This window comes from Haemaphysalis longicornis, unplaced genomic scaffold (genome assembly GCF_048455015.1).
Source record: "Haemaphysalis longicornis isolate Haplotype H1 unplaced genomic scaffold, Haemaphysalis longicornis Haplotype H1 scaffold_2, whole genome shotgun sequence".
In the NCBI taxonomy this organism is placed as follows: domain Eukaryota; kingdom Metazoa; phylum Arthropoda; class Arachnida; order Ixodida; family Ixodidae; genus Haemaphysalis; species Haemaphysalis longicornis.
The window spans coordinates 154,172,518-154,190,173 of NW_027526295.1; the positions used below are offsets into that span (position 1 = coordinate 154,172,518).

Genomic DNA, 17,656 nt, shown 5'->3' on the forward strand with positions numbered 1-17,656 from the left:
ATATGTGGCAGATCCGCTGCCCGTGGTTTGAAGTTGGCGGAAAATGGCTGTGTGAGGGACGTTATCGAAGGCGCCTTGTATATCGAGAGCGAGGACGGAACTGGGATGTACTTTGCTGAGGCAGTCGAGAACCCGCTCTTTGAGTTGGAGGTGGACGTCTTGCGCCGAGAGGTGAGTACGGAACCCGAACATGGTGTGAGGTAACCGGTTGGTGTCTTCAAGGAAGTCCGTTAGACGGCGAGTCACCAGATGTTCAAAAAGTTTGCCCACACAGGATGTGAGGGAGATCGGTCGTAAGTTGTCAAAAGTGATGGGTTTGTGAGGCTTGGGAAGTAAAGGGATATCTGTGTGGCGCCACTGGGGCGGTACTGTTACAACCACCACTGGAAAGGGTCGGCAAAAAAATTTGTGTGCGTACGCCGAAGCCGAAGCTTACTCTGAAGCCTGCCCAATGTTACACTTACAGGGTTACACTTCCTTGCAAAAGTGTGTAGGACTACGCTTTATAAGCAGGAGTATAGGCTGAGCCTGAATCACACAAGTTAACGATAACAAGCAACGTCTGTTTGGGCCTGCCTAATGACGCAGATGAAATAAGTTAGGCGTGCTTGTGCACCCAATACGAATCTGCGTCAGATCGCCCCATGGCTTTGGTTAAGTGGAGCTCTTTTTTTTATTATTATGAGCTGTAGGTGCACTAAAAGCCTAAGGTTCTTTTTATACCCCTCATCGAAAATGGGACTAATATTGTCAATAAAACGCAAAAAATAATACCGAGCTGAAGAGAAAAAATCTATTCGTGACCTTTCGCCTCCAAGGTTCAACAGTCAGATTGAAAAAAACACCTTTAATAATTGGTTCATTAACACGTGAGCTAAGTTGGCTAAAACTTCGCAGGTCCTGGATAATATTCTCGCGCAGTTGACTTGCGCTGCTCTACTGAATGAGGAGCACCGGGATCCGCAGCCTGCCCTGGTTCAGGCCATGAACTTTGCCCACTGCGAAAGGATGAATGCTGGGGGCTGAATGTAGCCGCCTCAAATAATAGCGCCCACACACTGCCTCTGGCCCTACTGTCAGGTAGTCGCGAATCCGGAAGCTTCGCCGTTCTTTTAGCAAGTATAATCGAAAGCGAGAAAAAAGGTAAACAGTGAAAAAAAATTGAGTTGTCATTGTTATGGCGAATAGCGAGCGAAGGTAGAGGGGCTCATACACAGAGTCCTGTTAACAGCGATTTGTGGCCCATAGTTTTCTCCCCGCGCGGCTGGCACTCCTGGCATGTTGTACCTATTCGGAATAAGTGGAGCTTGAAATTGAGTTTCCCATTTTTATAGCGACACAAAGGGCCCAAACTTCAAACCCGCACACTTCGCCGGCTCTGAAAGGAACGAAGCAGGGTACTCGGAGCTTCAAAGGGTACGACATGACCTGCTGGCCACTTTAGAAGGTAGGGTCTGGTTTATCACACAGTTTGTCGATTTCCTATAGTTGTGAGTTACTTACTCTCCCCCCCTCCCACCCTCCCCCCATCTTTCTTTTTTTTTTTTTTTTACAATTTCTGCGTATCGGGTAACCTTTTTTTAAAATACAGTACACAGAGATCCCGGGCCATAACGAGGTCATTCCTCGCAGGTGCGAGTCAAAAGCTAAAGAGCAGACACATTTTGCATGATCGTGTGAACGTTTGTACCAGCCGGTGCCAAAATCAGCAGCAATCCTGTCTGCCGTCCATCAATTCAACTTTTTTGGTCGTCCATGGGGTCACGTCACATTTCCGTTTCCCTGTTGTATCCTTCGTATTTACCGTGTATTTGTTCACTCTTACAATGCTCGGTTCCTATGTATGGCTTCCTCAAAGAGTTCAGTTCCCGGTTCAATTTTCCTGTCGGGTATGGGCCATGTGAGAAGTCTGTTCATCACAATCGCAATTCCTATCGCAAGCGTTCAGGCTAATTCGCTGCGGCTGGAGTATTGAACAGTAATCTCTCTTCCTTCAATACAAGTTAAAACTCCCCTGCAAGATCCAAACAAGAAACGCCCCTCATCAGATTTCGAGCCAAGACAAAGTTCAGTTCAGTAAGCAAGAATAAAAGAAACAAATGGCCGCATGAGCGACATTGGGTTGCGTTTTCGTAGGGCTGGGAGCCTTTATAACGTCATTTAAACGAAACTAATGTGTACATATCAGTAGGCGTATACAAGTAGATTATGAACTCAAGTGTAGTCCTCACCGCGGGACTCGTGGGTCTTTCTTAGCGTAAGATATGTCAAAAGTAGGGATGCGGATCGATGTCGCCGCCCCATACATTTTGCCCTTAGCGCCCTCTACCTATTTCCTGCATCCCTTTCCTTCCTCCTAGGTACGAATACGTGAGGACGTAAGCGAAGAAAATGGGAGGACAACCTATCCCCCCCTCGCGGGAAGCGAGAGAACAAAGGAAGAAAGAAGGATTATGAAGTAACACTTCTAGCTATGATATGCCGCACGTACACAACATACGAATCAAAGGGTTCAATTCTGACTGAAAAAGAACCTCGACAGAGATCTACTAAAGGAGCTATTAATGCTTGAACTAGATTTGCTTTGGAGTGGACGCCAAATGGGGAATTCCAAACGCTTCTCATGCAGGGAACGGATATTTTATGAAACAGTCGACCGAAATTTAGTTTTAGATCGTGGCTGTTATTTTCACTTTTATCACCTCCTTTCTTGCGCATCACCACTACAGGCTCTCTAAAGCGTCCGTGTACAAGACACTGCAGAGCGCACTTTTTACAAGAATTAATTATTCATCTTGGTCCTTTTCGGCACCATTCTTTTTTAGCCGCCTGTAAAGCTTTCTTTTCTGCTAGGGTTATACGTGTGATTGAGGAGCCGTCAAAACGACACAAAAAGACCTGGAAAATTACGATGCAGATAATAACAACAACAACAACAATAACAACAACAACAACAATAATAATAATAATAATAATAATAATAATAATAATAATAATAATAATAATAATAATAATAATAATACAGGCGCTATCTTCGGAATTTAGAGTGCCGATTGTATGCCTCAGCTATGATACAATAAATGTAACATAGCGACACATAAGTTAAGAGGCCCTATAAATACGTACAATTTAACGAATAATCGTACACGCGTACTGTCCCAGCTGTATTAATCAGAGGCGTCGTAATGAACGGCCGGCCTGTCGGAATAGAGAATATGGTGCCCTAGAAGCCAAACGGCAAGGTCCGGTTTGTCGGCAGCGATATGTGTATCACGAGATCAAGCACAAAAAAAAAAAAAAAGTTGGCTGGTGTCAAAAAACCAGAAAAGAGGCAGTGGGGCTCGCATAGGTGTAGACCATGGTTAAGCAACAATAACGTGCGTAACAAAAGGTAACGCCAGCAGCCCAATAAAAAATGGCAAAGGATACGTTTGTCTGTAATGCGAAATTGTATTGCAGCTGTTGATATTTTTATTGCGACGATATCGCTCTCTATTGTCATAATAGATGACTTCGAGTCAGCCGGGAACCACGGGAAACCACAACAAAAATTGAAACGGGTTGTCGAGTAACCGTTTCTCAAGCGAGAGAGAGAGAAAGCTCTTTATTAGGCGAAATCAGGGAGGTCTGCCGGCATGTTAACGCCTACATGCTACACTGCGGGGTGGGGAGGAGGTAATAAAGTTGCAATAGGAATAAAGGCGGAAGAAAGAGAAGAAAGAAAGAAACAAGAGAAGGAAAAAAAGGAGGTAGCGTGTGTGTTCGGGATCGTTAGTGCGACACGTGAAAAGTCTGTGGATGGTTGCACAGTGCAAGAATGTTCTGGTTCTATATCATCTCAGCGACACCGATGTCATTGAGGTATTGGAGTAATGCGGTTAGCACTTTACTCTGAGATGAGAGAGATAGATGGCCATGGTCCCAGAAGTGCTTTTAAAATTAGGGAACTGTGGTTGAGGCACTCGATCTTCTGTGCGAGGTTGTTTCTTGCTTGACTGTATGTTGGGCACTCCAGTAAACTATGCTCGACTGTTTCCGGTTAACCGCAGTTGTTGCAATACGGGTACTAGGTTAGGCCAAGGCGATACCGGTAGGTATTTGTGAGCGCTACGCTGAGACGTACCGATGGGGAAAAGTCTCTAGCCGGCGTGGAAGTCGCTCCGGTAGCCTATAGGATCGACGTGATGCACGAATGGGTGCTGGTTTTCCGGGAGAGACCACGAGGTGCTTCTTTCCCTGAAAACAAGCTCCTTTGCTAGTCTCGAGACGCCCTGTTGAACCGATTTATTCCCGCAGAACCTGGGACAACCGCTACGGCACTTACGCGCATACGTAGCACAGGCCCTCACTGCCGCGATGTGACGCTTTCACACTCCAGGCAAGAATAATGACGGAACCTTCCTAATCTCCCTTTGCAGCGTAGCGTCTTTGGTCAAGTGGTCGGCTCCACGATAGCACGAGCCGGACGGAAAGTTTGAATAACCATACGCTCCCCCTACGCTTTTCTCCTCGCGCTCTCTTCGCTGCCCCCGCCATTCATGCTCAGCTAGCTGCGCTTCACGTTCGCTCTCTTCAACCTATCCTCCACCGCCTGTTCGCTATGTTACGCCACAGACGGTGCTCGAACGCAGGAATTGGCGTTTAAAGAGATTATGAAGACATAATGCAAGTGTGGTTCATTCGAAAGATTGCCTCGTTAGAATAACACTGACACAACGTTTAACGCAAACTTCACTAAACAAGCTATATAATTAGGAAAAAAGAGAATGGCCATGCTACCCACTGTACCTCATTTCCCGCACTATACTCGGGTACAAGTTAAGAACGGCAACGGAAGTTGCCGCTGTGCCTCATCACTGCAGCCGGATGTTACTCCGCGCGGCGCAAGTAGTGCGTTACTGGGAATATTTTGGACATGGCACGAAACTTTTCCGCGAATTTTTGGACTTAATTGCTTATAAGCTATTGCAGTGACGACAAACAAACTACGTGAGAAAAGGCAGGCGATATTACGCATTCACAGCAATCTCTTTTCAAAACGCGCGCCCCCGTTGATATCCGGGTGCGTCGCTTAGGTGGACTGATACCGTACATAAGCTATTGCCGTTCTTAACTTGGTCCTGACTACAGAACACTTATGACGTATTATAAGCAGCTGTGGGATTGGCTGAAACCGGCTAAACCAAACGCAAGTTAGGCAGGGCCCTCAATCTTGCAGAAAGAGCTATTTTCGCTTAAATTTAGTGCGTATTCTTTTTATAGCAGTAACGTTGGTAGGGTGAACCATGGGAGTTCCGAACGCACACGTAAACACATAAGCATCAATGCGTACTGCGCGCACAATGCTTGTTATAGCTGTACAGCAGTCCCGCGCTTTGGGGTTGTCTCACACGACAGCGGCCACTTGAAACGACATTATTTTACGTGACCCTGTCTTTGGAGCATACCCAATGTATCACGAAACGATTACTATCAACCATAATAAATATAAGCCAGGTACAAACCAGCCGAAAAACAAAGCGAGTGCGGACACCGAGCCTGGGCGGTATTGTAGCGCCATCTAGAGTACCGACGCTAAACGAAGCAACGAAACACGTTTCCTCGTTCGCTGCAGACCTAGTCAGCATACTTAACATTCATTTCAAATACCCGCCCTAAATACGTCATCGCTGACGTGACGAAACCCACAGGATTGGAATTTTGGCTTTAAAAAAATTGGGTAATTTCTCAGTGAATAAAGCATCGGTTGCTGCCATACAAGCGCTGGGGGCGCTAGAAAACACCACATCTTTCGAATAAAAAAAAAATTCCCTCGCACTTCCCCGAGGTGGAGAGTGTGTAAGTGCGAATGCACGGTTGCATTCGCACTTAAAAGAAAGATGCATTTATTCACAGACACCTATTTGTGTTGTCGTTGTACTTGATTGCTAGAAGGATCGCTTTGTGGTCCGTGAAATGGACCGTCAAAGGGTCTTGGAGGACGGTGCGGACTTGGCAGTTTCTCGCAAAGGCCAGGTCGATGAAACCGCCGTTGATGGTGGTGTACGAGTCGAGGGGTACGCACGACATGGAGTGCGTGGCGTGCATGTAGTCGACCAACCACTCTCCGTCCTTGCGGACGTCGACGTTGAAATCGCCGACCAAGACGACGGGATCCGAGGGTTTGGAACGCACGCAGACGCTCTCCATGGCCGCGTCCACGTACTGGAGGACCGCTTCGCGCGAGAGGTTGGGGGCGAGGTAGGCGGTTAGCACGAAGATACCGTCGCCGGAGTATGGGTTGGTGTAGACCATGCTGTACGGCGACTCGTCCCTGACGGGCGAGGTGGCAACGGCGTGAGAGACGACGTCGGCGTAGACGTTGCCCACGAGGTATACCCCGCAGTACTCTCCGTGGCTTCCGCTCCGGGCAAAGTGGTATTCGTCGACGGCGTCGTCGCGGGCGGGCGCATCGGCTCCTTTAAGCGGGTGCATTAGCCCTTCTCACGCCCGATTCCTGGTCAATCCCTCACGTGGGTATGTGTCATGAGGAGGCTCCCAACACCCGCAGTCACTGAGCGGAGAGAGGAGGAGGAGAGTAGCGCGCGCCCATCTCCCCCCGTTGCTAGGGAAGACGAGGAGGAAGACGAGGAGCGCGCGCACCCGCAGCTGTTGCTATGCGGACTACGGCGGCGGACGATTCAGGCTCGCTTAAGAAGTGCATTCGCACTTAAAACTTCTAGGTTGTCTTCATGGCCCCTTTAAGAGCGGTGCTGTAAAAGCATCCACACTGCAGCGTTACTCATGTCACTAAAAGGGATGGGACGACAATATACGTTGCCTCGCAGCTGCGAAATGCCGTGTAGTATACATCTCATCTGGCTGCTACGTTAAACGTCGACTTTTTCAAACAATTATTTAAGTGCTTAGAATATCACTGCCATCACGTCAATCCCTATGAGCTGCCCTAATAAATTCTCTTATGCATTCTTCCTACCATAATGGCATTTCTTTTGTCTTGTGAACGAGGAAACAGAAAGTTCTGTGCTTTAAAAAAAGCATGCTAGAATTTGACGTCTAAGCACAAACAGAATTCTCGCACTAAGAGAAGAATGGAAGAAGTAACAAGACCTACAGAAAGAGATTTTTTTTTTTCTTCCGCAACTGCAATATCTCCGGCATCGAGCTTTTTGATTGGGACCTTTGCTGAAATGTTTTGTGCGTGGACAATATTACGATTAGTTCACGATTGATCATTATTAGCTGTGTCCACGCGTTTATTCCGCTGGACCATAAGCATTGCACTAGCGGTACAACAGCTCGAAATTATGTGCCTCATTGCCACATACATTTTTGTCCCTATTGGTAATGCATACAGAAAGACATTGACGAGGACTTTAAAATGGTACAGGCCCATGTCAAACTAACCAACCGGCCGACCAAGGGTCACTCACTCACTCACTCACTCACTCACTCACTCACTCACTCACTCACTCACTCACTCACTCACTCACTCACTCACTCACTCACTCACTCACTCACTCACTCACGCGCTCACGCACTCACTCACTCACTCACTCGCTCTAGCTCCATGGTCTGAGTCACTTACTAGCAATAGTTCGTACACGCTTTTTTAAAGACCATGCAACAAAGAGCTCTACTTTATACTGCTTGCTTTGCTGACAGATTAGTCCCCAACAAGCATGTTTGTCTAAATAATGACAAATCAGCTGCGTAAGCAACTCTACCCGGGAAACGCGTTTAATTCGCAAATCACACGGTTATAATTGGTTGACTGAGTGCCACAATTGTTCCGTACGATGCAGCCAGGTATTTTTAACGCCAGTACATCCACAACATCACAGCTTCATCGAATAAAAAGGTTACATTCCCACTCACAGCTCGCCCGCCCCTGCTCGGAGCTTAAAACAAAACAAAAACAAAAAAAAAAGCGACGCAGAGCCGGCGCGCGAACAGCGGAGAGGCCATCGCTTACGAGGCGAGAAATCAGCCTTCCGTCTGTCACTCAGCGGGGTGGCGACGGCGGTCGTTGTGAGGAACGCGATAGTCAAGCAGGGAGCACGAGCCAGCCGCCGAAGACGACGACGGCGGCGCGAGGGTGCGAAGCAGAAGAGCACACATCCCTCTTAGACAGCCGCGGCCAGGATCGATCGCCTCGGGGATCGGAAGAGGCGGAGGGAAGAGGCGACGGCATCCCGACAAGGGAGAGCGCATCCTCGCTCTCCGCACCCACCATCGGGCACGCGCGGGGGAGAGAGGGAGCGGCAGAAAGATGAAAAAGATGTGGAAGAGGACGGGAGGAGGGAGGGCGACAAAGGGAGCGGACCGGGAAGAGAAAAAAAAGTAGTTCGAGATAGAAGAGGCGAGCGCACGGCCGGGAGGAGCGGCAAACAGCGCCGACAGCCCCGAGGACAGACGCGCACGGGTGCTTGCCGAGATGGCCGATGCAGCAGCGGCGGCTGAGGCGGCGTACCTGGGCGCCGAGGTGGACAACATGCTGATCCGGCACATGCGGCCGGACGAGCTCAAGCAGGCCATGGACATCTGGAAGGAGCAGGGCCTGGAGGAGAGCGAGAACAACGTGAGCACCTTCTACCAGGTCGACCCCGAGGGCTTCTTCGTCACCGTCGACACGAGGACCGGTGAGCAGGCCGCACTTTCGCTCCCGAGGGCCGCGCGATTTTAATTTTCCCGCCGCTGGCTTGCGCTTGATCACCGTCGCTCGACGCGCGGCTTTGTGGGAGATCTTACCGTTCGAGACAAAGTTGGCACGGCGCTTCTACAACACATTTTTTTTTTTTTTGAACTGGAGCGAGAACGCGTCCAAAATCGTGTAACTGCCCCGCGCTTGTCGTCGAATTTCGCGCTGACATCCGTATGATGGAGTGGAATCCCGGTGACGCCCGCGATGGTTTCCAGCAGCTGCAGCTTCACAACAAGCCGTTTTGTCCCCTTTTCCGAGCGCGAGATTGATCGCACATGTGTCAGGTGTTGGCCTGACTTTCGACGCTCACTTTATCTCCGGCTCTCGGCGGAAATCCTGAACATTCGAAATTAAAGAGTTAGAAAAAGGTTACCTTTATTTACTTTTTACTTTTAAAATTTGTTCCCGTCTTTTTATCTGTCAATGCGAAACTTGTAGCAAACTCTGTACGGTTTTTAAGCTTCACTGGTAAGTGCTGTCAGATTCGAAAAAAAAAAAGCTCCCAATGCAAGAAAAATTCGATGAGCCAGGTGAGAACAGACATTTATTACTGGCCCATCTAAAACACGGTATTTCTTTTTGTCGGGTCAGAAATGCTTTTTTCGGCTTTATATTGTGCTTTCACGACAGTTGGCACACACACGGTCATGCGTGAAAACTTTTAATCGTTAAACGTTCACAAGTGCTTAACTTCTGAGAGATAAAAAAAGAGCTTCTCAACAAGGCACCACAAACAGTGTGCGCGGTGCACAAGTACACATGAGCAACTCAGCAATACGTACTGTTAATTAATTTTACTGGTTTTTCACTTGGCTTGCAACGCGCTGATTGCATTTGTGGATGTTTTTTTTTTTTTTGAAGTCTCTTGGAATGTGAATAAATAGTGTTCCTCGAAGAGATAGACGTGAGCGGTGGCGCCCAGCGCCAAACAGGACCGTCCGAAAACCAAAATGCGGAAACCAATGCGTATCCATGTGTCAACTAACTAAAAACTCTTCTTGGCCTTGCTTCCACTTGTGCCAGCCATCATCATCACCATTGTGTTCTCAGGAACACCCATTCTATACCATCGCACAATCTAACACGGTTACAAAAGCGCTCCTGTGCTTGCTAAAAATAACGGACTTGCACAGACTACTGTAGCTCAAAAGACTACTCTCTATGAAGTCAATAAACTGTATCGTCTAGAGGGCCGTAACGCTGGCCACATCTCTGTACGCTCTATCCTTACCTTCCACTTCTTTTACTGTTTTCATCTTCTTTTTTTTTTTCATTGTTACCCTTCCCCACGTGTAGGATAGCAAACTAGGCCACAGCCTGGTTGACATTCCTGCCTTTTCTTTACCTTCATTGCTTCCTTTCCTAACACGGTTCGTGTCATATGTCCTGCCGCCCAGTCACATGTATGGTTGATTTCGTGGAGTCTCCATCCGTACCCTCCAGCATCGCCCCGTCTCGGCTCCTGAAACTTTCTCCTGAAGGTATTTGGATCGCGTCGGTTCGCCACAGCCCCGGGGATCCGTGGACACACCCATGCCCCAGCCCCGGTTGGTCTCCGCCGAGACAAGCCGAAGCTTGACCCGCAAGGACAAGAGCACAAGAAGAGGACGTTCCTCCCGCCCACTACACCTGCTCATCTCCCAGGGACTTCAACATTTCTTAGTTGCATCAGTGGGTGTCGATGTTCTGGGGCCACGGTTCAACCAGCTCATTACCTTCATTCGTGGCGGAACGGACGTCATCCCTCTTCGTCGTCACGTCATCTAATTGCTCGTCTTCCCTTGCGCAAGTATGGACTGCGTACTAGAACGAGACAATCGCACTCGATAAGTGTCGATAAGATAAAGAAGCGAGAAGTGGTGCCAAGTGCAAGACGGGACATTCCGAAGACGAAACAATGGAGACCGGTGCCTGGCCCTGCGCTCGTGTTCTCACGGCTACCCATTAAATCATCTATCTACCATGGTTCGCCTTACTTGTCCGACCGGCACGTGACAATGTGGACTCGGCCGAACTTTACGGACGCTTTAAGACATTTGTCAGTAAATTTGTTCGCGAGCAAAAAAAAAAAATAAAAAAATGACTTGGAGTCTGGGAGAAACTAACATGACATCCTGACCGCACTGTTCTGAATCACTGACTGTACAGTGGAAGCACCCTGGAGAAGCAAGTTAGGAGCGCAGAGTGCCAGAAGCAGCAGTTTAGCCAACGCGGTTTGTTTCAACATGACGTTTCAAACTTCCTTGAATGTACGCTTAATAAAATTCCCCTTGCAGGGTCTTGGTAATTCGTTTTTTTACCATTTAGTGCATGCTACCTAATATTATCGTGATACATTTGAACACTATTGCAATACCGTTCCATATTGTCCCCGTACATAGAATATAACCATAGCACTCCATTATTGGTAGTATCGCTATTTTAAGTTCATTTGACGCATGGATTCGCACGTTTCTAGGTAAAATGAGTACACCAACTTTACTCAAAAGAAGCAGGACGAGCTCGTCAACCATGAATTTCAACTGTTGGCAATGTCATGCGCGTGCTTTCCGTTCTTAAAAATTTAAAGTGACCAAACACCACCTAATAAACATTATGTCAGTTAAGACAGCACATAATTTGCGCTGAACCCGCCCGACTTGGTTTCGAAGTTTTCTCAAGATAATAGTTTGAATAATTTACCCATTTAGAGCGTACAAGTATGCCTGACAACGTGAAGCGCAGTATGAGACGGCAGTATTATGTATAGCCATGTGATCATCGGAAACGCCCATCGCTTACTTGCAGCCCGGAACACCATCAATTCACGCGTTTTAAAGGGAAAGCTTTCGTAGTGGGACCGATGGCGTCCTGTCAAAAAACGAACGCATTTCTCCATAGAATGGTTGGTTGACCGAAAAGTTCGGATAAAATCTCTGGACACACAGCGCGTGCGTGAAACCGGGCGGCCGTTGTGTCAAAACGGATGCTTGAAAATCACGAAAAAAGAACGGTTCCAGATAAGACAACACACGCATCGATCATGAAGCTTTCGAGCTTCTGTCAACTTTTTTTGGGGGAGGGATGGTAAAGTTGTCTTGTTTAGTCCGATACGTTATTACACTCCCCACCTGGCTTTAACGTTGACGTTCATACATGCTCGCGCCCGAGCGGAGGAATAAAAAAACTCATCATCCCTTACACACTGTGAAACGAGCAGAGAAGCTCTGGTGCGTTTTACTTCAATCGACGTCTCTATGCACGAAACAAAACACGTGTATTTGTAAGTTGCGATTGAGCATACTTTGAAGTTAAATAGCGGAATGAAACTTGGAAGGACTAGAGCTTTATTCTAACGAACCAGCATACGACTTTCCGTTTCCCTCCCATAGAAACCCATGTATTGACAGCAGACAGTTATTACTCACTATCTCCAACTTCGATGTGTTTTTAAGCGTCGAAAAAACTGCGCATGAAGGACAAGACAATAAGGAAGGCACAGGACAGGCGCTAGCTAGTTGGTTAGCTTGTGCCCCAAGATCCTCAAAGGATCAAACAAGGCCACAGCATGCTTAAAAGGAGCCATGAAGAGAAAACAAAAGTTTGTTTTATTCGAAAGATTAGGTGTTTCATAGTACCCCAGGCGCTTTCCCGGGAGCAAATGATGCTTTATTCACTGAGAAATAAGGCAATTTAAGCCAAAATTTTAAATCTCCCGCTAAAATTGAACATTCCGTGACGTGTACAATGGCGTCATAGAGCCGGTCCATGAAACAGATACTTAGTATGTCGACTCCATATAGCACCCACACGCGGAAGTCGACCGAGACGGCGGCCATTTTAAAAATACTAGTAAAACCTAGTGCACCCGCAGCCCTAGTCATGGAATCGCCTGATCCGGAGAACAAAACTCTCGCCGAGGAGCTCGGGCTTGCATTTAACAACCTCACACCACTAAAACGCTCAGTGCTTCTAAGTGCGCGAGCGGCAAGAGTTGTGGGATACGCGGTGGACGGGAAAGCGACCATTCCGCGATAGCCACAACAGACGAACGCCCAGCCGTCGGCACCGCTGCCTCGTCAGCCCCGTCGCGACGGACGAATATAGACTGGTACGTATGTGCCGTATTTTGATTACGGTTAATAATAGTGCAATTTCAGTAGCAGTATCACTTATGCCAGTTGGCCGGTGTCGTGTATGGAAAGCCGTTCGCGCGAGCTCTCTGCTTCGACCAGAAAGATACGAGCGTCAATGCGCGGTGTTTACGGCATTTTTTTCCCCAAGGTCAGAGCGATTTGACGAAGTCGGCGACGAGCGCCAGCATGTCCCAGGAGTGAGCTATCGTAAGGGTCCCTGCCGTAATCACTTCCTCGGAAATGAAGCGAGCACACTCGTACTTCCTTTAGCTCTCTTTCTCCTCCGTTTGCAAAGTTCACAAAACGTAGCCACTTGCTTCGCCTAGGTTCGTCGTTGGGCAGCACATGAAAGGAGATCTCCTCACCGGCGGGGATGTCGCACTCCCTCGATGATTTGCCCGTACTACATGGGCATTTCAAAATGCAGCAACGAAATTTCATTGTAAAGTACTCGAACAAACTGAAGTTTTCAGTGGTTGTAAACTGGAAACGAGCTCGTAACGACAGCAGCAAGCCAACACCATTCGAAACTTACGCGACGACTGGCACTATCTCGTCGCTTCTTGCTGTTCCTTACTCCCCTCGTTTCTATTTTTACCTTTGCTGGTTGGCGATATGACGGCCAACCTCCTGTGAAGGGATTACGATACGAAGCAAGGTCGCGGCTGTGCGTACTGGAACGGTTCGTTGGCCCCGAAGAGCCTCGAACCCGAAAATTCGTCTGCGCGACGGCGAGATGTCGAGCTCGGCCGGCGCGCTAGTTTCGTACGCATTGGCGCACACGCTTGCGAGTTCGTTCGGACCTTCAACCGTTTACTCCACCGTTCTTTGTCATAAAAAGAATGTGCAGTATGTTTCACGGGCATTTAGCTCGCTATGCAAACTGTAAGCCCTGCCTAACATGCGTTTGCTTTTGCCGGCCTCCGCCAATCGCAGAGCATTCCCAAGTGACATCACAGGTTCTGTTGCGGAAAATGAGCTGGTGGGTCGCATGGTCATTTCCTTTTTTCCTAATTATGTAGCTTATTTGAGCGAAGTTTGCGTTATAAGTGGTGTCGTTATGGTTCTAACGAGGCAATCTTTCGAATGAACCAAACTTGTGTTTTCTCTTCATGGCTCCTTTAAAGAAGAATGCCCCACAGTTTGTTCACTGCGCTATCGGGGGTTGTATACTCGATACCACTCACGTGCGGGAAGGTATATGTGGGCCAAACTGGCCGTTGTATCAATGACTGCTTAAGGGAACACTAGCTATCAATAACAAACAAAACAGGGTCGCATCTACTACACCATTGTATCCCCTGTGAGCACAGGCCATGTCAGCTGCTGTTGAATGAAACAAAAGTGCTGAGCACAAGCCGGGAACGAGCCGCCCGCGAGTTGGTAGAAGCATTTTTAAGTGCGGAGTACCTTAGGACCGCACAATGTCCGTCCGCGTCCGTGCGCATAGCATCTACAATTGCCAAAATCACACGGGCACCGGCAGGATTCCAGCCTGTGTCTGGTAGACCAGACAGAATTAGTGTCAGTCGTCTAACCCATTGGTCTACGACCGTGAGTTAGTACCCGATAGTCAAACGGCTTACTCCCTCGCCTGTAACGGTGCGGAGTACCTTACGACCTCCCAATGTCCGTCCGCGTCCATCCGTGGGCACACCACCATCAAGCGAAAATCAAGCGAAATTCGGTTTGCGCCGTGAGTTGCAGTTTCATTTAGGGAATAATCAAGGTGCAACTCACGCACGGCTCAAATCGAATGACGGTCGGGGCGCAAATCGGATGTCACTCGGGGCGGAACTTGAATGTCATTTCGAGTCCCCGTACTCCGCACCCTCGCCATCATCCACGGAGTGGAGATGCTGCCATTTTTTATTCGTAAAAACCATGAAAATTGCGTCAGCGAGGCATCTGTTAAGTTGTACGCAAGTGAGTTTGAGTTCTTGAAAAGGATGGTGCATTGATAAGAAAAGAGCAAGAACTGGCTGCTTTGTGCGCATGTGCAGTCATGTTCGTTTTTTCAATAAAGCTAGTTGCGAGTCTGCGCCCTTCCTGTCCCTTCTCTGTTGTCTTGTTCTTTATGCGCAGTATTTTCAACCCTTAAAATGATTTACCAACTAGCCCAACAACCCGCTGTATTGAACTTCGATGTGAACTTTACGTAATTGTGAAAAGTAAATAAAACTTGGCGTTATGTTAGACTGGTGTTACCGGCTAATTGTCATAAAATTGATCTCCCAATAGTTTTGATCTAACAACGGACACAGCCATTTTCTGTAACCATATTCCCTCCGTGGACGGCCGTACACTGACAGCAGCCTGGAATTCTGTAGCGTTTACAACTTCGCTGTCAACTGATTATTACAAGTAACTGAAACTCGGCTTGATGATGTAGCCGCCTTAGCGCCGATTTTAGTATGGTTCTAACCAAGATACCCTCATTATCTACAGATCACTTTCGTGAAACTGGAGACAAAAAATTTTTCGCGTCCACGCGGGGCTTGGACGGACGGAGATCGAATCCCGCCAGAGGGCATATATATACAGCTTCGCTGGAAAACTCGGTCCACGCACCCGAGCGCCCATAATAAAAACATATTAAAGGTTTGTTACAAAATGATTTTGAGAGAGTCAGTTTGTAGAGCTGGAATAACAAAGCATTGGAAACAGCGCTAGATGATAGTCTGCCCTGTCTATTCTCACACTCCTTTGTTTTGAAGACTTATTTTATTTCCGCACGCAAGAGTTTATTGACTCGACGTTACGGACAGGGCCCATTCTACTCAAGAGTTATTTGTATCTACTTCAAAATATGTCTGAATGTCGCAGGCAGAATCGTAGAGAGAAAAAGCTTTTCGTAGAGAGAGGGGGGAAACGCGGGGAACATTGGGTACAGAGGCATAGCCGCCTATCGGCATCACCTGAGTATATCTGGAGAAAAAAAAAAGAAAAAAGAGGGAGGAAAGGGAGGAGTAAAAAATAATTAAGAAATAAAAAGAAAAAATAAAGGACGGAAAGGAAAGCACTGAGGAATGTCTACAGAAAATGTAAGGAAAGATGAAAGGAGAATGGAGGATGGTTTAGCGCGGAATGAGGAGTGTGTGAGAAAGAACGCCGGAAAAGAAAGAACCCCGTAACGGAGAGGGGACAGCAGCCTTGGGTTGGACAGAAGCCCCAAAAGGCATCGACCGCGGGCACACAGCCTCATGTTTTTGCAGGCGAAAACCTGTTTTGATTGCCGCAGCGTGGACAAAGGCACAACCCCAATGATCACCTGTATCTTTTATGATGCGAGCACTATTTAAAAAAAAAAGAAATTTGTTGCGTTCACTGCCGGCATCTTCAAACACAACTGAGGGATGCAAAGTCAGGCCCGCCTTAATTTCGCGGCCGCTGCCACTCGCTTAATTAGAAACCGCAGCTACACGCATCGTTTCCGGTAAAAACAGCCTGCGCTGGTCATCGTCCGCAACTGCAGCGCAAACCCCAAGTGCAAGGTGAATTCTGGTATGCCACGTTGATGTCGACCTGGCTATGACAGGCGCGGGTGGTTTTTGCCTGGCTGCTGTCACTCACTTCTGCTTTTACAATGTTGCTGCGGAGTACTTCAGACCCCTTTGGGTTCTTTACCCTGTGTTGAACTTTCCTACACACGGGCATTTTCGTTTTGTCTTTCTCCTTCGTAAAAATAACAGGGATCGCTGCCTCTGCAATAAACTTTAACCCCAGCTGCATACCACAGTTTGATGTCTGAATTTAACATCCACAATCCGCAGATAGAAATCGCTACGAATATGTGCGCTATGCCTGTAATGTAAAAAAATCGTCACAGAAAAACGGAGTGTTTTAGTAAGTACTTTGGTCATAATACGGACGGAAAGTCCAGATAATCATGAACAAATTGCTTGTACGACGTAGAAAATCGGTCTCATAGAAGTAAGCCGTTAAAACTTTTCTTGAAATTTCCAGCCCCCCTTCCTTTCCAATCAAGGCGAAGCATGTCACCACAGAGTCAAAAAATGTTCATCCTTCCATGAAATTATTTTGCGTTGACACTGAGTTGTGTTGGCTTTAAGGTATTGATTGTTATCAGAATATCAAAACATAACAATATCCACTGGACATTCTGTGGCAATCTCAAGAGATACTTGGTCTGAAACACCATTGCACCTGGTTCGGTGGCTATGACGTTGTGCCGCGAAGTCCAAGGATGCGGGTTCGATGCCGGCCATGGTGGCTGCTTTGCTGATGGAGGCGAAAAGCGAAAACGCCCGTGTGTCGAGATTTCGGCACACGTTAAAGGTCCACAGGTAGTCAAAGTTAATTCGGAGCCCATAACTACGGCCTGCCTCATAGCTTATGTGTAGCTTCCGGGTGTTAAACCCCACAATGATACAATCAATCATAGCACCTAAATGTCAATGAACAGAAATTTCCACGGACCGAATTGTCCTGTGAGATGAATGTCCTTAAAACAGAATTACATTAGCCCCGAATTTTCCGGCCCCGAGATGTAACTACACTGAAATGTCCCTGCACCAAAATGTCCATATTTGCATGCGGCGGGCCCTTACTTGAGGAAACGGGCCAATTTAGCCAATTACATATGGACAGTTTCGCTGGGGTCTGGAATTTTTGTGTGTAGGAGCTCTCAGCGTGGACGAAAATTTTTTTGCACGAACGTTTCGGTGTCGGGCCGTTAGAAACCATCGATATCCGTGCATATGATAATATCCTTAATTAGCATATTTATGAAACATTTTTACCCCCCGTGATGAACCGCAAAAGAAAAAGCACTCGTTGCATTCATTTCGCGCCGCTGGGACTAGCGCGTTCCACT

The 17,656-nt window shown here is 47.6% G+C and overlaps 1 protein-coding gene across 1 annotated transcript in view; it reads left to right on the plus strand.

Annotated features, from left to right (window-relative positions):
• Nucleotides 1-8,367: 8,367 nt before the first annotated feature.
• Nucleotides 8,368-17,656, plus strand: part of LOC144169355 (uncharacterized) — a 48,887-nt gene continuing 39,598 nt past the window's right edge. Inside the window, exon 1 of the mRNA XM_077698461.1 lies at nucleotides 8,368-8,642. Within this exon, the coding sequence (XP_077554587.1) occupies nucleotides 8,438-8,642 (205 nt within the window). The 5' untranslated portion in view covers nucleotides 8,368-8,437. The remainder of the gene's footprint in view (nucleotides 8,643-17,656) is intronic.